The 22,940-nt window shown below is 51.1% G+C and overlaps 1 protein-coding gene and 1 long non-coding RNA gene across 3 annotated transcripts in view; both read right to left on the minus strand.

Annotated features, from left to right (window-relative positions):
• Positions 1-11,244, minus strand: part of LOC106486457 (plasmanylethanolamine desaturase 1) — a 44,045-nt gene extending 32,801 nt beyond the window's left edge. Inside the window, exons 1-2 of one of the 2 annotated variants that reach the window (XM_067307877.1) lie at positions 10,992-11,169; positions 7,288-7,407 (exon numbers count right to left, since the gene is read on the minus strand). In XM_067307877.1, the coding sequence (XP_067163978.1) occupies positions 7,288-7,407; positions 10,992-11,136 (265 nt within the window). In that variant the 5' untranslated portion in view covers positions 11,137-11,169. Of the gene's footprint in view, positions 1-7,287; positions 7,408-10,991 lie in introns of both variants that reach the window. The other variant, XM_067307876.1, reaches the window with a different exon arrangement.
• A 9,095-nt stretch (positions 11,245-20,339) lies between these two features.
• On the minus strand, positions 20,340-20,990 carry LOC106486463 (uncharacterized). The gene is made up of 3 exons (XR_001292878.2): positions 20,906-20,990; positions 20,622-20,809; positions 20,340-20,379 (listed from the first exon to the last, which is right to left on the minus strand). It is a non-coding gene; the product is annotated as an uncharacterized lncRNA (long non-coding RNA).
• Between the last annotated feature and the right edge of the window lie 1,950 nt (positions 20,991-22,940).

The raw sequence follows: 22,940 nt of genomic DNA on the forward strand, positions 1-22,940 counted from the left end.
TATAATATATAACTATATAGTTTTATTATTATATTACAGCTAGATTTTCAAATAAACCATGCCTATAACAAACATGCTCCAGAGACTGGAAAAAAACTAACCTAAGCCACAGAGAGGATGCCTCAGGCGGAAGGTGAGCAAAAAGTAAACAAAATAAAACAGTACATTATAGACACAGCTTACACAGCAACAGAAGTGACTAGAGTAGATGACCAGCAAATTCTTTCCAATTTTGACAAATATGGGCTACGCCTGCATAGCCAAGAACAGTAGTACGTCAAGTTTCCTCCCTTCTGCTTGTAGGCATCTTCCTTATAGTTAAGGCTTTCAACAGATGAAAATATTTGCCAACGTTCAAGATAGAAAATGAATATCAACTCCTAATATTTTTGTTATACAATAGCGCCCTTCACCCAGTGATCACACCATGCTTTTTGAGTTTATTTTGCAAGAATGATATGATACAGAAGACTTCTCCTCCTTCCCCCAATAATCTCATGCATACAAGGAAGCCAGCAGAATCCACTTCTTCCCAGCAACACTTGTCTGGAACACAGGCACATCCCTTGCCTCCCCGTTAGCCGCGACGGAGACCTCAATGCGAGCCTCCAGGTCAGAAGGCACCAGGAAAAGGAGATCCCCAAGGAAATGGGTACCATCTCCCCTGGAGTCGAACAGTGGCTGCTTCTAAAGCAAGCGTTCATCTACCAAAAGGATGACTTGGACAGGAAGCACTATCCCATAAACTCAATGATAGGAATGGCCAAATTTTGAATTCAAGTCTTTAGTCTTAGTCTGATAGTGCAAAGCAAACTATTCCTATTATTTCTTCAGCTGATAGAGCATTTGTGAAACACCTGTCACATTTAAATAACAGAATCCTGTCAACTTTACCTTGGCCTCAAGGTCTTATACAAGTGCCACCATTGTGGGTACTTCTTCCAGTGATGCATTTTCAGAAGAAAAAAAAGTGACTAAGACTAAGTGTTTCAGAAGAAACAATGAGAGAAAAAAGAACAAAGGATCCTAAAAGAAAATCAAGAGTGAAGCTTCCCTCATTGAAAAAAAATCCAATCCTTTCACCAGTGTGACTAAGCACACTAATCCTCTGGCTTCACGCATGTGAAATACTCCCAGGAATCGAGCAGGGTCAGCTGAACTCTCAGCAGAACCAGGTGGCTTTCTGCACACAAGTTTGCACCCAGAGGAGACCTTAATACCTAAACATTTGCCTGGCTTAGGACATAAGCAGCCATAATGCTGCTTTTGTTCAAGGTCTGCGCTCCCCCGCTGAAGTTGATCGCTTTTGTCAACATTCGCTACAACTCGCTGCTTCATTAGGGCAAGACTCCAGCATGATATTTTTTGGTGGTTTGAAATGAAAGGGGCACTATTTTGAGTGAATCAGGACCACCGAGACCTATACTTCTTAATTCCTTTACTCAAAGTTCCCTGCAACTTTAAGAGAGCCTCTGACAACACAGCAAGCAAACAGAGCTTTCTTTGTCACTTAGTCCCCGTCACCAAGATAAAGAGGAATAGCACGTTCACTGTACACACAAATAGCCAAGGAAGAAAGCACAGATGGGGCCATGTCACCAGCTTCCCTCCAGTTCCAGGATAAGCAACATCAAGCAGGGAGGCTGGCTCAGCTCTCCCCCATGACAGCATAGCCTTCAGCCATCCTGCCAGAGAACAGCTGTTAGCACATGTGTCAGAAGTTTGTCCCCTAATCGGAGTTAGATGAAGAACAGATAACTAGCATCAAAATCATCTGCCCCAGTGCAAAACAGTAATTATGTTCCACAATTCCCCTTTCAAGACCAACAATCCAGAGGATCTTTGGAACGGGAAAGACATGGAGCTCCTATGTTAACACACACACCCTGATTTGAAATGGATTAACAGTAAAAGGTAAGATGTGAACAATATAAATTGTATTATTGCAATAGAATCAGTGCAAGAAAAACATAGAATTGAAGTTTCACCTCTTTAATCATGACAATTTGTGGAGCCTTCACATTCAGATGATGGTACAGTTTAGGATGGAAAACACCAAATTACTGACAGTTACCAAGTAACCAACAGTTATTTCAAATGGGACAAGACTGCAGGTGACAAAGACTTGATTTATTTGGGCCAAGACTCAAATAAAGGAGATTTTTCATTTGTTAAAGCTTCCTCTGCTGTAATTTCAAGAAACTTTAAATCAAAATTTCAAGTGGAAATTCATTTCGGTGTACAAAGTAAGTCCAAAATGAAGTGAGGTCATGATAGATACACAAGAAGGCTCTGTCTTTTGCTATAAGGCGACAGGATTTTGAAGCAGCCAATATGCATGCATAGCGGCCCATTCCAAAGAGTAGCTATGGTTTCTAGAGTGCGTTTAACGTGTGCCACAGCTGGCACATTGATATCAGACATATTACATACTCATCATTTGGCTCTGCAATGCAGCTAACCAAGGTGCAGCTCTGCAGAGCTACTCAACCTTGAACAAAAGGCTTGGGGCCTTGATCAGAACAAGTTTCTATTTTAAAAATACACCAAGTGATTTCTTTCTGCATGCTCTCTCAATCCACAGCACCAGTAATAATTAGACATCTCTGCTTCAAAGAGGATTGAAAAAATTATTTCCCTATCTCTCACTTCAGCAGTGATTAATCTTGTGTTGTGTCAAACCTACCTGTCTAAAGATAGCAGGATATGTGGGGCAGTTTTTATGCATATAAACAGGCTAGAATACAAACTTAAGAAATTTTTATAAGGCTGCAATTAAACAGTATCTACTAAGAACACAGCCTGGCTGCAGATAAAAGCATCAGAAACAAGTCAACTAATCTGGCAAAAAAACATTAAAAGCTCACAGAAAGACACAGGGAAGGAAAAAGAAAGAAAACCATAATCCGTGCTGTAACTTGCCAAACTTTTTATCTAGATGCTATTAATACCCCACCTATATACACACCTCATGTGTATTGAATAATATGCTACACACCACAAAGGAGCCTTAAGGTATAAGAGATTTCAAGCCTAATCTTATTTGTTTTGGTGAGACTTTCCTTTTGTCACAGAAGGAACACCTATGCCAGTCTTGTCCTCCGGCATTACTGAGCTCCTACAAAGTGGCAGAGGCTGCTCTCTGCTTCTGCTGGATTGCTGGGATGGTGTCCCACTGCAATGGGAAGTTCAGTCTCAGCTGGCAAAACGGGGGTATCAAATCTTCATCACATCCTGCTTTCCTGCCAAGCCTACACCAGAGTTAAGCATATACGTGTGCACCTACATGCACAGTTACAGATGTATATACATGCATATATATGCACACATATACACATGTTTAAAAACATACATGTGTATATACATAAAATCATAAATATTATATACAAAATAACTAAATTCACATCTACTTCCCCGTAACTGTCAGCTTGCATGAAGAGAGTTTTCACAGCTCCTCATAGCTGAAGAGATTCAGAAAAAGGCATGACCAGATTTAGCACAGAAACAAGGGAAAATCCATCCTCTGCCTACTTTTTTTTTTTTTTGAGGGTGAGGAGGGGAAGGTATGGACAAGTCACATGAGTTCCTCTTCCTTTCCTGCAAGATCATCTTTAGTCAGCACAAAACAAGGTAGCTCAAAAGTTTTTCTAAAACATAATACATTTCTCACCTGCCTTCTCTCACTGCACAATGTATCTGTAGGCGATTCAACACAGCAAACCACAGAAAGCCATGCAAGTTCCTTTCTAAGCAGATTGTCTGTTCACATCACTCAAGGAAGTGACTGCTTTCCGAGTGCCAGTACGAGGAAGATTAGATCTTTTTAGTCCCAAGTATTTCTAGATTAATATATTTGCAATATAACTCAACCTACACCCATGTGTGCCTTTAAAGGCATTGAGAGAAAAGATAGTAACACAGCCTTTCATTATATAGACAGGGTCTAGGCTAGGTGAAACAATGTTATAAAGGCTCAAATTAGTCTCCATTTCTTAAAAGAAAAAAATATTTACATAAGAGCACATGGGGGTCTATCTTAATGAATGGGCCCAGGACAACACACACAAGACCAATTCACTCCTCACTTTCAAATTTCTCAAATTCCTGTAATTTCCAAAGACAAAGATCTGACGTGAACTTCATAAAGAGCTAGCTCAATAGCAGAATGTTTATCTTCTGATTTCAACTAAAAGGTCAATTTTATAACCTAAGCATCAGGAAGGTTTTCAATGGGGACACATCCAACGATGTCCATGACCCAATATCCTCTGTCTTACCAGTTGTATTGCATGTGGTTATTTAGGAAGCAGTTAGGCAGATGAGTTTCACAAAAATTAGTAAAAGCTAATCATCACCGTATGATGCGAATCTAACATCATCCACACTTTATCTGGAGACATGATGTATTGAAGACAGCAAAACAGGATGGTATGCAGCACTCAATACTTTATTGCACTCATTTTTATACATGCTATCAGTTATTTCCACACTTCTTTATTTACACAGAATCCAGATTCTGCTACTTTAATCATTCACTACTACTTAAATAATATTATCAGTGAATTGGCTGCTTTATCAGTTAGGCTGGTAACCAGGATAAGAGAGGACTCGAGCTTTTATCAATATTAACTTTGAGATGAAAGCCAGTTGCAAGCAGATCCTACTATAGGTTAATCATCGTTACCGAATCTCTCCCACATTTCTCCTTATCGTGAGGGCATAGTTCCCATGGCATTTTCTTCTCCATTCCTCTCAATACCTCGATCTCATCAGCTAAGAGGCAGCAAAGATTCTAAGTTCGGCAAGTGAACTGGAACAACTCGTGGTGGGAGGACACGGCTTGCCCTTCGCTCAGACACTAAGCCAGTAACGTTTGAACAGCCGTCAGGGGCTACTACTTCTCAGCCTTGACACAAATTCATTGCATCTTTCAGGTATCACTATTTGAATCTGCTGGTTTTGTAATATACAATAGTGACTATGAAAAAGCACCATTTTCCTTTAAAACATACAACTCACACTCTGTCTATAGAAAAATTACTTCTGTTACAAAATACAGAAGTTGAGCACCTGTAGCTATCTTATCCAGTGTCATAATTATGATTTCATCTCCTTCCAGTTAATAAGGCAGTTCACATAAAAATATGTAAGCATTTATACACACCCACAAGCAGCAGTTAATATTGCATTCAAGAAATGCTGCAAGCACACTAGAAGACTGTTAAAATACTTAGTTGCCCTCCTCTTCCCTGCCTCATTCCATGCTAGAATTTCACCAGGAAATTAGGAAAGCTCTGCATTGCAGAGCTAACATTCTTCCAATTTTTTAAAATTAATCCCCTTTCCTTTTCCCACATTCCCTCTTATACATCCATGGCCAATACACATTGTATGCAGAGCCCTTCCCACAGTTTAGTCACCCTTATGTTTTTCAGGAAAAATCTCTGAAGCCTTTCAACATTAAACAAAACAAAAAACAAAAGACACACACACACACAGCATGACCAGACAGTAGACTAGAAGAGTTATCTTACAGACAGGAGCACAGAGTTTTGCCATAAGAACATTCTCATCTGAAGGAGGATAATCCAGCTACCAATAACCACGTTCACTGCCCAGATAAGCCCAAGTTAGCCAGGCCAAGCTGGCCACTGGCACCCACCTGCTTCAGCTCAGTCTATTCTATTGCCCTCTCTTCAGCCTGTTCTCAAGAATGTTTCTGTGCAGCAGCACTTCATTACTACACTAATAATACAAAGTCCATATAACACTTTTTCTCTCTGACTATTAAGCAACATCCAAGTTGTGGACAGGTTTAGACTGAGAAGGATGTAATGAATACTGTGGAGGCCCTTTTAGTAGCCAGCTTATTCTGTGAAGAAAAAACTTGTCTGTTAATTTCATGCAATACCCAATTCTATCAATAAAGTTGTACGGCATAAAACTAGAATCCTTACTATTTCTTCTTCTCCTTCACTAAAAAGGCAAAGTCACCAACTCACACTGCATCTAATTTTATAAAGTAGTAACTATTCTGGTAAATACACATGTCCATAACACCTCCTGAAAAAGCAGGGTGGTATACTACGGTATTCAGAATACATCTTAGGATCAGGAGAAGACTGCTGCTACTTACTGTCTTCAAAATCACTTTGGAATGCAACACTATCAGATTCCTGCTTCTTCTTACAACAACTATCTTGAATGCTTGTGTTTAAGTCACTAAAACCAACAGCATATGGATTGGACCAGCAGATTTAAAAACACTTCAGTAAGACATAAAAAGCAATACTGCACTCTTCATAATGAAAGTCCATACCTGAATTAAAAAACAGTTCTTCCTGCCCCTTCTCCACTCCTAACTGATGCAGAAGAAGGAAGAAATTGCTTAGATAATTTATCTAAATTGGTTCCTGAACTCCAAGACAAAAGAAGAACAATCGTGGAGCTATCTACTATCCAAGAATCAATGAACAGCAATGATCAGTCATAACACTCAAAGACAGACCCTCCACTCACAGCAAGAGGCAAAGCATTTGAAACTTGTTACACTTAAAAGGGTCATTCAGGCAGGACCAGCTCTGCACTGGCAAGATCCAGCCAGCTTTAATACCTCTCTACATCTGAGGCACAGACACCAGACTGAGCTTGCTTTCCTAGGTTTCCAATCAAACAAAATAAAAATAGACCAAAAGCCACATTTATTATCACGAGGAAGCTGCAACTTTTCTTATACTCTTAGAAAAGTCAGCCAGTGCTTAGGGTAAAGACCAAATTTCACATCCTGACATGAAAGCATAATACTGATTCTAAAGTATTCATTTTTAATTATCAGTCCCCAGAAATCCTAGCCAATGTGGTGTCTGAGACACCTTTTATAAGAGCTTTTATTTTCTGAGAAGTTCTTGTAAATATTTTTGTGGATCAAGTGTTCCCCCCCCCCAGCTCTGACAGTCTGACAGCTATTTTCCCTCTGAATAGTCCTTATGCTTGCAACAACTACACTGCAAGGTGGTGTTCTTACACCACATTTAGTAAACAGCTATTAGCTACTTCTCTACAAGTTAAAAACTTTACCCGTGAGATTCCTTAGAAGCCACTGAAATGAAATGAAAGAAAGTAGTAACGATTCTTGCAGACTCTGTCTCAGAGACACTATAATTGCACATGCACAAATGTCCCTCTCCCTTTCTAGTAATAAGGCAAGTGTAAAATATCACATATTTGTTCCCAGCATTACAACAGACAGTCTTGCCTTGTTCACTGCAGCAAACTGTTTCTACTTACATATCCCAACAATAACAGAGGGCGTGTGTTCCAGTCGCAAGTAGGAGAGAAGATTGTAAAAATTGAAACAGATCAAAGAGAAGCATAAGATGACAGAGATCCATTCTTGTACTCTTTTTCCTGTTGAAAAGAAAAAGCATGTTTTACTTTTATCTGAGAGGACATTTTAGCGTCTGAATAATACAGAAAGACTGTTCTATTGCCTGGATGACTCATTCCATTGGTCTAACAGGAGAGTGAAGCAGAAGCTTATTTATCCATGAGAGGTGTGCATATTTTGTCAAGTGACATTCCTCTTCCCTGAGCCACTAACCCCTTCCCTCCCCCTTGCCAAACATAACAGGGACAAAGCAGACATCTTCTCACGCTGTCCTAGTTTCCTTCTCCCAGTGGTTGCTGGCATAATGCTCCTCCACATCAAATTTTTTTGAAAAACGCATTTCATTCAATATTCAATGTTGCTGGTATGGCTGAATCTGGGAACAAATTTCTGGCCTCAGATGCCTGCAGTTAAAATCACCTTATGATCAGCAATATTCAGAATCTCAGCACTTGTAAATAAAGCTGTCACGCTAACAGGAAAACGCATTATTCCAGCACGTTGGTGGCGTTGGAATTTCTTTTCTAGCATTGCAAGTACAGTTCTTGAGCTTCTTACATATTATTTAACCCACAACTCCTGCAGCCTTATCTTTGCCTTCCTGCTCCCAGGCAGAAGGTTACAATCTCTCAGGCACTCTGCTATGACAACAGATGGAAAGAGCAAAGAGAAAGAACTGGCACAAGGTATTCTCTTGTACCTTGCTGTACTGCTTTACACCTCCACAAAAACCTCATTTATTGCCTCTAAAAAAGAATAGGCAAGGCAGGATACTGTAACATTTTGAACAGTTGGATAGACGGGCAGAAGCCTTCTACTGCTAATCGCTGCTGGATCCTCACAAGACACTGAAGTCAAGAGCAAGGGACGGCTCAGGGTGCGACCCATATGGATAAGGCATCAGAAGCATACCTTTAATGCCGACATCCAGGAACGAGATCTCAGCCGCCACCGCGGCCCAGAAGCACCCTGGTTTTGGTTAACTCTAACATGCTCAGAAGCTATCAGGTCAGTTCATGCCTGTTTTAAAGGGCCGGTTTGCACAACCCCTCTGAACGCACTGCCTGTGGCTCACTGCAGCAGCGAGCTCCAGCAGCCCGTTCTCCACTTCCTCGTGGAGCAGCATTACACACGTCACACACTCAAGTTTGAGGAGAAGTGGCACGCATGCGGACCATATGATAATGACTATATGCGAGGTGCACATCCTGTCACGTTACTAGAGGCATACTCACATTATGTCTAGCACGTGTTCAGGAGAGCAGCTTCTCTCCTATTACTCCTCTGCGTTGACCTACTGTCTGGTCAGGTTTATTTCTAAATGCTAAATCCAGTCCTTCTGAACTGTACCATGGAAGGAAAAGGGAACTAGGAACATCCAGGAGGATCAGTAAAGTCTCCAATGTGCCTACAACGCAATCTTTTAAAGAAGTCAGAACAGAGATTTTTAAAGCTCAGAGTTTTGATCTAGAAAGGCCATGAGTACGTAAGTTAATATATTAGAAGAGCAGAGAATCATAAAATTAAATTAAGACATGAGAACAAGAGTATTTTCAAGACAGCATCAGGTCATAATTGGGAGACTCCATCCCTGGAGTAATGAAATAGGAGTTAATTAGCATCACTTCCTCCGTAAAAAATCCACACCCTGATTAGAAGAGCTAAATGGGTAGGTCCACATGGAACCATTAGCTGACTGTGGGGAAACACCACACTACCTATTAACAGGTCCCCTGAGCGCAGCCTGTGCAAACAGACCGGCGCTCTGAATACAGGGATCCCCATAAAGTCTATCCAAGTCCAGAAACACAGCCCCACCTTTGGCTAGACTGGCCAAGTGAATCAATCGAAGGAGTTGAAGTCAGTACTGATAACTTGTGTTTACAGAGCACTCAAATTTAAACATATGCCCCACACAAAGGAATAAGATGCCAAAACCACAAAGTGCGTGCTTAAAGAAGTTGTGGAAATACTCCAGAGCAATTATTCACGCTGCACAAGTATATGTAAGCTGTGTTCTTAAGAACTCAGTGGTTCAACATTACATGCTTCTGCCATAGATGCATATACTGATGTTCTTTCTGTATGTAAATTACTTATGTAACACCAAAAAAATCTGCACATGTAATATACACTGCTGCTAGATATCACTATACATATGCTACATCACATGACTCTCAGGAACTTCCACCTACAACTAAAGATAAGGGTAACAAGTTGCCTGGGGAAAAAAATGTTTTCCTTATAAGCAAGGGCACAGTGAAAGCAAAAGCTAGCGACTGCTCTTCTGCGACGCACAGGCAGTCACTGCCCGGATCAGAACTGCATATCTAGAGCAGCAGCTGAAAGACATCACACACCTTCTTCTTTCAAGGCAAGGGAGAGGTGACCAACACAAGCTGGAATGGGTACGGACTTGCCCTGAACAGTTTAGAAAACTGAGAAACTAATGAACACATTTCATCTTCTTATCACTACTTTACTCTGTGCAAGTAAAAACACCTGCTTTTCCACTAATTGCCTTGAATCTGCAAGCTAAGCTCTTTAGCTGACCTGCTGGGAACTGCAAGCCTACAGCACTGTCATGGAGGGCTCTAATACATGTCTTCCCTTTTCTAAGCCTTCACCTGCGAATGAGTTCACCGGGAATGACAAAAATACCTAGCATTGCTCATATAATTCCTTTCCAGGTAATAGTATATTTCTATTTTGAAGAGTTTGCAGTTATTTCCACAGCATAATGTTACTTCCACATCATAATTGAATAGCTGCTGTTTGTCAGAGCTCAATGAAGTGACAGCAAGCTCCAGGAAAAGAGGACCAAAACAGAAAATAAAAAAGAAGGAGAAAAGAGAACCCTTTCTGAGGTGCAGGACCGGTGTCTCAACATACTCTACTGAAATATTATGAGGCAAAAGCTTCTGTTGTTACCTGGCCTAGCTACCAAACGCGTACAGCTGCGTTTGAACAGAAAGGACCCTGTTTTGGGGAAGGCCGCGCTGGGCGGGCTCTCGCTTGGAAACCCCCACCCCACCGGTTAGAGCCCGGGTCCCCAGCCGCGATATTAACTGCGGCCCCCTCCCTGCCGTCTGTTCGCAAACCGACCGTCCAGACACGCCGCTTTCCTCACCTTCCCCGAGCCCGCTGCAAGAGCCGGGCCGAGCTAACCACGCGCGCAGCCATTAAGTCACGTCAAGCTGATCAGCGGGGAGCGCCCGAGGCGAGAGCGCAGCGAGGCGCAGCGCCGCCCGGGCCCGCAGCGCGCCCCCGCCGCGCCGACACACGCCCAGGGCACCGCAGGGCCGCGACGCCGCCGGCAGCCGCCCGGCCCCGGCCCCGGGACGTGACCCCGACGGCCGCGCCGGGCCCAGAGGGACCCGCAAGGGGGGGGGGGGGGGCGCAGGCCCCGCTGCCCCCGCGCAGGGGCGGGGCGGGGCGCGAGAGCGACCGTTGGGGCGGCGCGAGGCGCCTCGCCTCGCCTCAGGGGCCGCGCGCTGAGGGGAGCCGCCGCCGCCCCCCCCGGAGCCCCCCCGGGGAGCCGCCCCCCCCCCCCGAGCCCCTCGCGGAGCCCCCCGAGCCCCCGGCCCGCCGCCGCCGCCGTCACCTGGCGAGTAGAGCTCGGCCAGCTCGCGGGCCCCGGCGTGCTGCGCGCCCCACCGCCGGCTGCCGCCCTCGGGCCCCTCCGCCGCCGCGGCCTCCTCCTCCTCCGCCGCCGCCGTCGCCGCCGCCTCCGCGCCGCGCTGGGCCATGGCGCGACCCCGCGGCGGCGGCTCCCGCGGGAGGCCGGCGGGCGGCGGCGAGCGGCGCCCAGGCCCTGCGGCGGCGCCCGGCGGCAGCGCTGCGGCCCGCGGCAGCATCGGGAAATGGGGCCGCGCCGAGGCGCTGCGGCGCCGCCGGGGAGGGGAGGGGGGGGGGAACGGGCGCGGCTGGCCACGCCCCGCCTCCGCCTCCCACCTATGGCCGGCGCCGCGCCGCTGCCGCCGGGCCAATGGGCAGCCTGGATCCGCGCGCCGTAGCCAATGGCGCGGCGGCAGCGACGGAAGCACATCTGGAGCGCGCGCTCTCCCCCCGGGCACATCTGTCGGCATCGCTGCGGGGGGCACAGCTGGAGCTGCCCTTCTGCCGGGGCGCGCGCCCCGCACATCTGTCCGGGGGAGGGGCCACATCTGGAGCACCCGCTGCGGCCGGGGAGGCGCCGCATCTGGGGCGGGTGCGGGGCGAGGCGCTCCCACGTGGCGCAGCAGCTCCCCGCCTGCTCGCTGCAACCGGGCATTTGGCAACAGCCGAATCCGTGCCCTGCAGCTGGGGCTGTGCGTGGCGTGGGCCCGCTCCCTGGTACTTGCTGGAGGTGCCGGTAGCTGGAGCAGGCACTGCAGAGCTCCCCAGGCAAACTGGGAAATACTACTACTCTATTTCCACATGGTGACCCCACACGAAGTCATCCGTCAGCAGCGCACAGGCCACCAGCGCGGTGACAAGCATGACAGGGTGCCTGGCACCCCTCCGAAACGGGCCAAATGCAGAACAATTGCTCATGCCACACAACTGCTTCTGAAGAACTGCGGACTCAGGGCAGTCAAGGGAGCAGGAGGCGGAGGAGCCTGGAGAGAGTCCCAGGCTGGGCGTGCCGGGCACCAGGGCATGTCACCGGAACTGCCTCAGCTGCTATAGGCACACTGCAGAGCTGGTGATCTGTGGCACTGGACGGGGGAATTAATGAGACGGCGCAGAAAGCAGAGCAGCAGTGGGAGGAGGAGGAAGCAGAGCAGACTCGCTCTTACCCTTTCGGAAATGTCACCCGAGGCAAGCAGGTGCCAGAGAGGGAAAGGCTCCAAGTGGGGAGAGGCGCCACGCGCCCGCGGCCTGGCAGCTCCTCCTGGCCCCTGGCCTCTGCCTCGCTCTGGTATTTGCAGCCCCTGTTTCCCACCCGCATGCCCTTCTCCCAGCCCCACCTCGGCTGCCCGCACCCGCAGCACAGATTTCCCCCACCTTTCCCCGCCTCCCCCTCCCCTCTCCCCTTGCTCTCTCAGTTCGCTTTACCTTCCCTTACACCTCTTCGCCTTTGCTCCCGCTCCCCCCCCCGTTTGCATGTGCTCATTCTCTGCCCCTGAAGCCGTTGCTGTGTTTTTGCATGTCTCCTTCCAGGTTTATCATCCGCTCTGTCTCACTCATCCCACCGCTGTCTGCTCATCCAGCTCCTGCCCCACGTTGCTCCCTGACCCTCTCCCACTCCACTCATCGCGCTTGCTCGGCCATCGCCTTCCCTGCTACCTGCTGCACCGCTGCTGGCTAAAGGTGATTTGATGCTTTTTGGCTGTAACGGTTTGGATCCTAGGAGTTTACTTCAGTTGGCCTTGATGTGGGTGAAGTCGAAGGCAGCCCAGCGATCCCGAAAGCCGGTACAGGGTGAGGAGCGCCTGGAGACCCCCAGCTTCACAGGCGGCCAGGACGAGGGCTGGGCACACGTGTGCCACACGCAGCGGCAAATAAATACTCAACCAGGAAAATGCTACTTGCCTCCAAAGCCAGACTTTGTGCACTGTGCCACCTCCCCCCAGTGCCCCCAGTGACACCCTCCCAGTGCCACCTCCCCCCAGTGCCCCCAGTGACACCCCCCAGTGACACCTCCTCATACTGCAATTCCCCAGTGCCACCCCCAGTGCCACCTCCCCACAGTGACCCCAGTGCCACCCTTCCAGTGCCCACCAGTGACACCCCCAGTGACACCTCCCCTCAGTGCCCACCACTGCCACCCCCCCAGTGCCATCTCCCCACACTGCAACCCCCCAGTGCCACATCCACAGTGCCCCCTCCAGTGACACCCCCGTGACACTTCCACAGCGCCCCCCAATGCCACCCCCCGGTGCCACCCCCCACCGTGCACCCCCAGTAACACCCCTACAACGTCGCCCCACAGTGCCACCTCCCCACCGCCCCCCCACTGCCACCCCACACCGCCCCCCCCCCCAGCGCCACCTCCCGGCTCCCCTAGTGCCACCACGCGGTGCCACCCCGCAGCGCCACCTCCCCCCAGCGCCCCCCCCAGCGCCCCTCCGTGCCTCCCCCCTCCCCCCCCCGCAGTGGCCCCGCGGGGCAGCCCAGGCCCCCGCGCTGCCCCCACCCCCCCGGCCCCCCCGGCCCCCTCGCGCGCCCCCTGGCGGCTCCCCCGCGCCCCGCCGCGCCGCGCCGCAGAGCTGCTCGGGGGACGCCGGGTGCCCCGGGGGGGGGGCGACACGGTGCCGGCGGTCCCTCCTCCTGCCACCTGCCGCGGCCGCCGCCCTGCCGAGAGACCTGTTCTGGGCTCCTTTACTCGGCAGTCAGGCCCCGCTCCTTGATTAGACTCGGCTGAGTCTGATCGTCCCAAGGACATGCCTCCTGCGTGGGAGAGAACACGGGGGAAAAGCCCCTAGCAATATTTAAGTGCTATGTCGTGTCTATAAAAAATAATTTTTGTAATGGGTTTATGTGAAGATCAAATAAAATAGCATTAAGACAAGAACAACGTTTCTAATAATTAAATAGATTCCACTCCAGCATTACAAATGGATCCATTTACACAGGGTGAAATCCTGAAGCAGATGTGTATTTAATCCAATAGTTATGCGCTCGAAAACGGAACACCGCATTGACTAAAATGCTTCTCCAGGCCTTGACGTCAAGGCAAACAGAACGGGACAAGGACGCTGCCGGGCGGGGGGGCCCGGGCTCCTGTGGAGCAGGAGGGGAGCGGGCTGGAGCGCGGCCGCCCCGCGCCCGGGCTGTTCGCCTCCGCGTGGGTGCGAGTGTGGGGGCCACCTTGCAGCCGCTCACCACCGGCAGCGGGGCAGGAACCGCCGCCGGCTCGGCCCACGGCGCCCGGGCGCTCGGCACAGCCCGAGGGGCTCGGCAGCGGGGCGCTGGCACGTCGCGGCGCTCCGACGGGGCCGTGTTTTCTGCTGATTGGGTAATAAGCCAACGCACTGGTTTAAAAAGCATTAGCTCGGGGTGCCTTAATGCGTTGGAGCGGGCTGTGTTTAGACTGAGCGATGGGAACATTCTGGCATTGAGTGATGCTGATGTTTTCACAAGACATTTGTGAGGTTAGGCTGTTCTGATGCTAAGGATTTTCCTAAGATACTGTTAGGGTCACGGTGACCTCAGGAACGTTAGTATGGAAGTGGTGCAATGTGAACAGATTAATGCTCATTCGGCTGATTAAGGTACATTTAAATGTGTTTTGAGTGCTGTGACTGTATGTCCCCATTTTGAATATTTAAGTTAGATGTAAAATGTAAATGGTTTTGTAAGAGGTATGGTTCTTGGGAGCGATTCCCAAGGTACCTTCAACATCTGTTAGTCATTTTGTTTTGTCAAGGCAATAGGGCTGCCAGCATGAAAAAGGCAGCAAATTGCTAGCAACGTTTGGCTTTGTATGGGTTATAAAATTTTCTTGGAAAAGGGTTATTCATTATGTCTTGATTTCTGCTGGAGTTAACCTACTTCTTCCTGTAATATTTTCAGTGTGACTGTTAAAAGACAAAGCAAAAGGAAAAAGGTGTTATCAAAGCCCTATCTAATCTCATTTTAACATTTCAAGGCAGAAGACCCTTGAGGAGAGAACACCTCTAAGGGCTTGGTCTTCTCCCAGTGACAGACCAAGGCTCAGGACATAGCTGAAAAATGTTCCTTTTTCCTCTCTATCAGGTTAGCTGGGGGAGGAGGGAGAACCAGTAAGTTAATTCATGGACTCGGGTGAAACCAAGACCTGGTACAGTCTTAGTACCACCGAATCCAGAGAAAGGGTGAGCCATGAGGATTTAGCATTGCATGAGTGCAACGCCCTTTAGAAACACCACCATAAAAGTGATATATCGAGCAACCTCTCAGTGACCCGGTGCAGATATCACTGTAATTAGGACTGTTGCACTGAGACTCTGAACAGGAGCAGCAAATTATGCAGGCAGATCTTGATGCCGCTGGGGGAAGATCAAGACCATATCAGAATATTATAGGCGACATTACCAGCAGGAGGCTTTTGAAAGAGCTAAATCCCCAGCCAGTCCGTTTAAGGGTAGCACCTGCAGTGCCACATTGTGTTCAGCTCTCTGCTGACCGACTGCAAAAGCCCCCCCTGCATGGAGACGTCTGCCAGGTCCTGGTGGCACCCCCGAGACACTGGGGATGGGGGCTGCCCTACTGGGCAGTGGTGACAACTCCTTCTCTCGAGATCTGAAGCCTGCTGAGATACAGCTCCAGAAGGCAAAGCCCAGCTGTATGTCAGGCAGTTCATGCGTGCTCACGGTGCGCAAAACAAAGCACAAAAGCCGCTGGGCATTTGCTTGCTTTCTGATATCTAAGATGGTTGTGTGTCCAGCTGCTTATGGCAGGGCAGGCTGGGCTTGAAACGCGGGGCCTTAAACTCACCTTACTGAAAAGCCAGGGGCAAACAGTTCAGCAATGAAGATCTGAGCATCCACGTTGTGTCCACGTGGGTCCAGCTCTTTCCTTGTGGCCATATCTCAAAGAATAAGGAGACATTTAAGGGTTTTTTTTGAATGGAGGGCAGAAGGGTAGCTAGGGTGATGAACTATATGGTCAGAGACTTGATGGGTTCCCTCTCACTGCGACGAGCTGTGCAAAGTGAGCGGGGAGTTTTCCACTGATGACAGTGGGACCAGGCTCTTTCCTTGCCTCTCGCTAAGTCTGACAGGTCCCGTGCACGTACGGTGCACAAGGCACGAGGCAGCCCACCTCCCACCAGGTGCGCGCTGCAGCCCGCAGTGCAGAGAGCCCTCAGCAGCAGCACGCACACGGCGGGTTTTGAGACAAGACTCAGACTCTCAGCAATTTGCCAAAATCGGGTTTGTCCAGGCCGTGTTCGTGTGCCCTGGGCCGCCCCCGGCGCAGGGGAGCCGCGGCAGCGCCTTCGGCTCGCGTCTGCCAACCTGCTGCCTTCAGAGCGACCCGCGGCCCCGAGCGGCCCCGCCGGGAGCGGCGACCGCTTGTCCGTCGAGGAGCTGCCGCAGCCTCCCGGGGCGCCCGGCCGGTTGCTTGTCACCGCTGAGAGACGCAAAACCCAGCGGGCACCGCCGTCGGGGCCGCGGCGCAGGCGGAGGGAAGGGCGTCCGCCCGGCCCCGCTCCTGCCCCGCTCCGGTTCCGCTCCTGCCCCGCTCCTGCCCCGCTCCCGCCCCGCTCCCGCCCCGCTCCTGCCCCGCTCCCGCCCCGCTCCTGCCCCGCTCCGGTCCCGCTCCTGCCCCGCTCCCGCCCTGCTCCTGCCCCGCTCCTGCCCCGCTCCGGTCCCGCTCCCGCCCTGCTCCTGCCCCGCTCCGGTCCCGCTCCCGCCCTGCTCCTGCCCCGCTCCTGCCCCGCTCCGGTCCCGCTCCGGTCCCGCTCCCGCCCTGCTCCTGCCCCGCTCCGGTCCCGCTCCCGCCCTGCGCCCGCCCCGCTCCTGCCCCGCTCCGGTCCCGCTCCCGCCCTGCGCCCGCCCCGCTCCCGCCCCGCTCCTGCCCCGCTCCCGCCCCGCTCCGGTCCCGCTCCGGTCCCGCTCCCGCCCTGCTCCTGCCCCGCTCCTGCCCCGCTCCAGTCCCGCTCCTGCCCCGCTCCCGCCCCGCTCCCGCCCTGCTCCCGCCCCGCTCCTGCCCCGCTCCTGCCCCGCCGGCCGGGAGCGGCCGCGCCGCGGGTCCCGCCGGTTGCCGCTAGGTGGCGCCACGAGCCCGGGCAGCGCTGCGGGCGGCGCGGCTCAGTTGGGCACCGCTCGGCTCGGCTCGGCTCGGCTCAGCCCGGCCCGGTCCGGTCCGGCTTGGCCCAGCTTAGCTCGGCCCAGTTAGGCTCGGCTCGGCCCGGCTCAGCTCAGCCCAGCTCGGTCCGCCCCGGCTTGGTCCAGCTCAGCTTGGCCCAGCTCGGTCCAGCTCAGCTCGGCTCAGCTCAGCTCAGCTCGGTCCGTTCAACTTGGCTCAGCTCAGTTCAGCTCAGCTCAGCTTGGCCCAGTCCAGCTCGGTTGGGCGCAGCTCAGCTCGGCTCAGTGTGGTGCAGCTTGGTCCAGCTCAGTTCGGTCTGGCTCAACTCAGCTCAGCTTAGTTCAGCTCGGTCCGGTTCAGCTCGGCTCAGCTCAGTTCAGCTCAGCTCAGCTCGGCCCAGTCTGGCTTGGTTGGGTGTAGCTCAGCTCGGCTCAGTTTGGCGCGGCTTGGTCTGGCTCAGCTCAGCTCAGCCCGGTCTGGCGCAGCCTGACATGGCCTGGCTTGGCCTGTCTCAGTCCAGTTTGGCTTGGCTCAGCTCAGCTCATCTTGGCTTGGCTCAGCTCAGTTCAGCTTGGTTGGGCACGGCTTGGTCCGGCTTGGCACAGTGCGGCTCGGCCCGGCCTTGGGTGAATGTGCCGCCCAAGTGCCCACTCCCTTGGCTTCATGTGTTGCACTCGCGTGGGGGACGGAATCAGGGCTGCGAAACAGCTCGAAAATCAGGAAAGTGTTTAAATGCGTTTAAAAACCTCCATATAGCTGTGTACGAGTAACAACTGCAGCGTGCGAGCCCGGCACTGATGAGCGACCCTTGTCAGAACCAAGCTGGTCTGCCCTGGGGCACGGGGTAAAAGCATCCGAAAGAAAAGCTTTCGCACTTCTACCTGACAGGCTTATTTGCCAATTGTTTGTTACAGACATCACCCAAACCACAGGGTTTTGAACGTATTTCACAAAAGCCATTATCTGGCCCTTTATAGCTGCCTCCTGTTAGCAACTGCTGCCGTCTCAGCAGCGTGCTCAAGCGCGGAGGGACAAGCGGAGCCATCCCTCCCGAGGGAGGCTGAATGGTTTAAAAGTTTTCAATGTATAAAGCGTCCGGGGTCCTGGCTGCTCTTCCGCCCTGCAAATCCACACTCGTCAGAGCACCTCTTCACACTTCCCTCTCACACATCTGGGCACGAGAGGCGCCTACCAAGACAAGGAACGTTTCTAGAGCAGGGATCCCTGCCTGCCCCTCTGTTCTCCCAGTGCTGAACACGGCTCGTCTCCGTCCGGGAAGGCCGGACTCTGGAGACTCATTTCTCCTGCCTGTTCCTCTCCCTTATGCAACCCTGGGCTCTTTCCGATCCACAAGGCACAAAGGGAGCAGGAACGGGCAGCAGCTCCCTGGCTGGACTCTCTGGGCCATGCGAAAGTCTCAGTGGGTGGGAGGACGGGAATAGCCACTCGTACGGCTCCCTCCTGGAGCTGTAAAGGCAAAGCTGGGGAGACGAAAGGGACCAAGAGGGGAAGCGTGCGGCGCACGGCGTGCTTTGGCCGTCCCCGCCTGGTACACGGCACGTAAAGGCCGGTGGCCGGGTGGCCCCAAGGCTGTTCCTACACGCCGCCACTCAGAACCAGCACGTCCTAACCGACTCCCGGGCAGCCCCACTTTCCCCCCGGAGTGTGACACAAAATGAAAGCAGCTGGAAAAAAGCAATTGTAAAGCCTAGGGTACAACAGAACAGCTCCTCTATAGACGTGTAATATGCTTCTAATGGGAAAAAACCATTATCAGTAACTGCTTCATTCTCCAGTTAGACCCGCTCTCCTGCCGGCCTGCATGAGGCTTCCCTTGGCCTGTGTTACCCTCAGCGATACTTACTGTGTCTTCAGGGTAAAAATATCCAGAGTCTCTTTGTAGTGATCTGTTACTGCATATGCATTTGCTGCCCAAACCTCTTCCTACTGCACTTTCAGCCAGGGAAAACATTACAACACATTGCTCTGTGTCACAGTAATTTAATTTGCTGCCCTTCAAGAAGTTGCCCATGAGCACTTACAGGTTTGCAGTGGTTTTTCCACTGGCTACAGGTTTTACCATGAAGTCCCAGCTACCTGACCTGCAGCTCCAGGACCTCTGAACAGTTCTCCTCCTTCAGAAAGTTCCTGTCTGAGTTACTGACCTCTATTACTGGGAGCCTCTGAGACTTGTTGGGGTGTCCAACAAGCATTAGATCACTGCTTTCTGTGATGGATCTTTTCAGAACTTGGCTACTCCATAGAAAAGCATTGGCACAAGATTATCTGTATTTTCCAAGCTCTGAATCCAATTTATGAAACCAGGAGAGAACGATTAGCGAGGAAATGTCAGATACCTATGGAGAACTTCTGGAAAGATAGCGCACAGCAACTCCCCTGCCGTTTCTTTTGGCATACAAGAAAACAGACTAGTCATAAACTACAAAGCCACCTCTTACTGTCCCTGCTCAAAAAGGAAGCCCCCATGTCGCCAGCCCGCTGACTGCAGCATGGACTTTGTCTGCCGCGCAGGAGTCGAGATTGCGGCTGCTGCTTCGCCGGCGCTCCCGCTCAGGGGCACTGTGCGCACCCTGCCTCTGCTCTTCCGCAGAGCCCCAGCGTGGGTGCTCTGACCTCCACTCTGCTCCGGAAAATTTTCCGTCTGGTAGGAGAAGGTATTTTGCTCACGTTGTCCCACCGGCTGGAGGCACCAGTGCCAATCTCCAGGTGTCGTCTCAGCGGCACCCGGTAGGGCAAAGAGCAGCACGTAGATAAGCAGGGATTGAGCAACCCACCACCGCAAAGGCCAAGCATGCCGGGTCAGAGGTGAGCAGAAAATAAGCAGAAGACTAACAAATACCCGAGCATCACCACGTCACATGGGAGCAAGGGGCGAGGGAGCACTGAGTCGGGGGAGGACTCCGCTCTGCAACGAAAGACCCGCACGAGGCCAGGAGACGTGGCCGCAGCCGGCAGCCCAGCAACCTGCCACGCTGAGTGCTAAAGATGGAGTTTAAAGAGAGAGGAAAGGCTGTGCCCTCAGTTTTTCGTGTTAAAATGAGAAAAGTCTCAGTTCTGAGAACGAGGGGAGACGGAAGGAAGACCAGCCTCTCCCTGAGCTGAGACGCTGTCGCTGTCTGACGTCTCACAAATGCTGGTTTTACGCAGTGGAGAAGGGCGAGCGGAAAGCAGCAGGCTGAAGCCCAGCCCCTGCCGGGTGCAGCTCGAGTTGCTGCTGGCATAAGGTTTGCGGCTGTATAAAGGGGGAGCTGGGGCTAGGACGAAGGAAAAGGTAGAGCACAGAACACGCTCAGAAATAAACTTCCATTTTACTTCTGTATTTCGCAGCTTTTATTACAGCATGGCTCCACTTAAGCCATGCAGACAACCCCTCAGCCAAAATCACCTCCTGCTCCCCCGAGACCTTCCTCCGTCCCTCCATGCTCTCGCTCAGTCTGCCTGCACGCACGCACACTGCTCTCCTCCGAAATCAGTTACACTCTCCTCTTTAACTCACCTCCAGCACACCGGCTGCAAAACCTTGTTCGCCGATGCATGCCGTCAACTGCTGGCATTAACGTCCTCCCTCTCTGCCCCCTTTCTGCCCCTGCACACCGTGGTTTTGGACCGCGGCTCTCCGGGTGAGCAGCGTGTTCGCACCGTGTGTAGCACGCTGCAGCGCTGGTCTCACCGATCTGCTGGGACCTACGGCAAGGCAAATCACACAGGGCAAGTCTGCAACAAGAAGCATCACAAATTACAGCCAACTTTTCTCTAGCTTACGGACCTCAGTCCACAGACCTTCTTATAAACACTTCAGCGTAAGATGTGTCGCTGTTAAACTGGTATCTTCTCCTCCAAGCTGATATCCTTCAGGGACAGCTGCTGTAGCCTGGAGAGCAGGACGGGAGAGCTTGTAAGAAATAGTGGAAAAGAAGACAATTTCCAGAAAGAAGATGCCTCCTCAATGCTTTAGGGCAGGGCTGAGCCTGGAGCTGGAAAGCTGTGGCTTTACAGTGCAGATGGGAAACTGGAGAGCAGAATCTAAGTCATGACAGAAATGAGCAGTAAACAGGAGATTCTTCCCTCCACCTTTTCCTCTTTCTGGTATCATTTTGCTACCCTCCCAGTATTTGTATTGTTTTACACACGAATCCGGAAGCATCTGGATTTTATTGCATCAGAAAAATAGTTTTTTCTGCTCAAAAATGTTGATGTTAGAACTATATTTTGTGAGTGATGCTGTCTCCATCCCCAACTGACTAGTTCTGAAAAAGGAAATCAGGAAATCACTAGAAAGCAGGCACTTTTCACAAAATGCCGACTTTCTGCTGAAGATTGCTCTGCCAGGAGACCCATTACAAAAGTGCTGCTACCCTCAGGCATTTCACAGGGTGACACCAGTGCCTGGACCCCTCGACCAGGAACGTCTTCTTCTCAATTGCTACCTAAAGTACCTCTCTAAAGAGAAGGCTTTTCGGGAGGATTACTAGTAGCCTGCGCACATCTGGCCAGGCCAGGCCATGGCAGTCTCAGGGAAGGGCTCGCGTGTGCTCAGCCCCCCGCCCAGGCTGGCTGGGGCAATCCCCTGCGGTGCACGTCTTGCTCTGCACATGGTCACGCTTCCAAAGCCCCGTTGCTGGCCATGCATTTGTTACAACAAGCGCAGAAACAATTTAAAAGAAACCAGAGTTAGCTCAAAACCGGCTTGCTGAATGTGAGGGTTTCGGATAAGTGGTTAGTCCCGCCAACAAGGTTCCCACGAGAAGCTGCGACTGGATGCTGCTTCCCCGCGAGTGGATGCTGGGCTTTGAGGTGAGCTGGAGGAAGTTTAAAGAGATGCAGGTACAGCGGGGAGGCGATGGGGGAGACGGGAAGGAGGCGACAAGCCGGGCATCCAACCTCAATTACCTTTCGGGCTGACGTGTGATCTCCATGAGCACGGAATTACTCAGCACTGGCCTGGAAAGGAGGTGTGGGCCACACCATCCCTGATACAATCTTTCACATGATAGTTGCACAGACGTTTTGTTAGGGAAGATCAGCCCAAGCTCGGGTACGCGTTTCTGCTGCAGAGTAGCAGAAAATAGGGCAGAAGGTCGAAGAGAGCAAATGTGAGATCCCCCAGAACATCTTGAAAATTTGCCCAGGAGATTTACCAGGTTTAACGTTCGGTTTTAGCTAACGGCCATGGCAAGCTAGAGACCTATGAAAGACCAAACATGCATTTTGGGGAGCCATCCCTGCAGGAGACCTGCTTGTGAGTCCCAGAGACACTTTGGAGGTAGAAAACAAATGAGACCGATTTCCACGAGTTCAGCCGCAAGGGCCAGTTAGGGCAGCCGTTGCATGTAACTGCCAGACGAGAATGCAGGATGTAGAAGGAGAGAGTAAACAGCCAGAAGAACAAGCCCCGGCTCACTACAACTTGCCAGTATTTGCACCCCATACAGATGTTTGCATTTATGAAGATATGGGCTCTAACTGCAACCTGCAGACCAGCTCCCTGGCCAGGCCCAGCTCCAGTTTAATCTCTGGTGCACTCACCCAAGATTAGCTTGGTAGATAAAGATGGAACTAGAAATATTTGAAGTCTGAAAACCTGTTAGGGTACTTTTGTTATGGAAAGAAAAAGCTATTGAAAATGTGAAAAGAAAAAGAAAAGGGAAGAAAAAGAAAAGTAAGAAATGCCTGATGGTCTACGGACTGGTTTCTGAATTCTTCCTCTTTTCAGAGTTCTGAGGTTTGAACATTATGAACAGTTGACTGTTTGAATCGTATAATGCAATACCTGTTCCTCTGGCTTAACGTTACAATATTTCCCACACCGCAGGAT

Source organism: Apteryx mantelli, chromosome 18 (assembly GCF_036417845.1).
Source record: "Apteryx mantelli isolate bAptMan1 chromosome 18, bAptMan1.hap1, whole genome shotgun sequence".
NCBI classification, from domain to species: Eukaryota; Metazoa; Chordata; class Aves; order Apterygiformes; family Apterygidae; genus Apteryx; species Apteryx mantelli.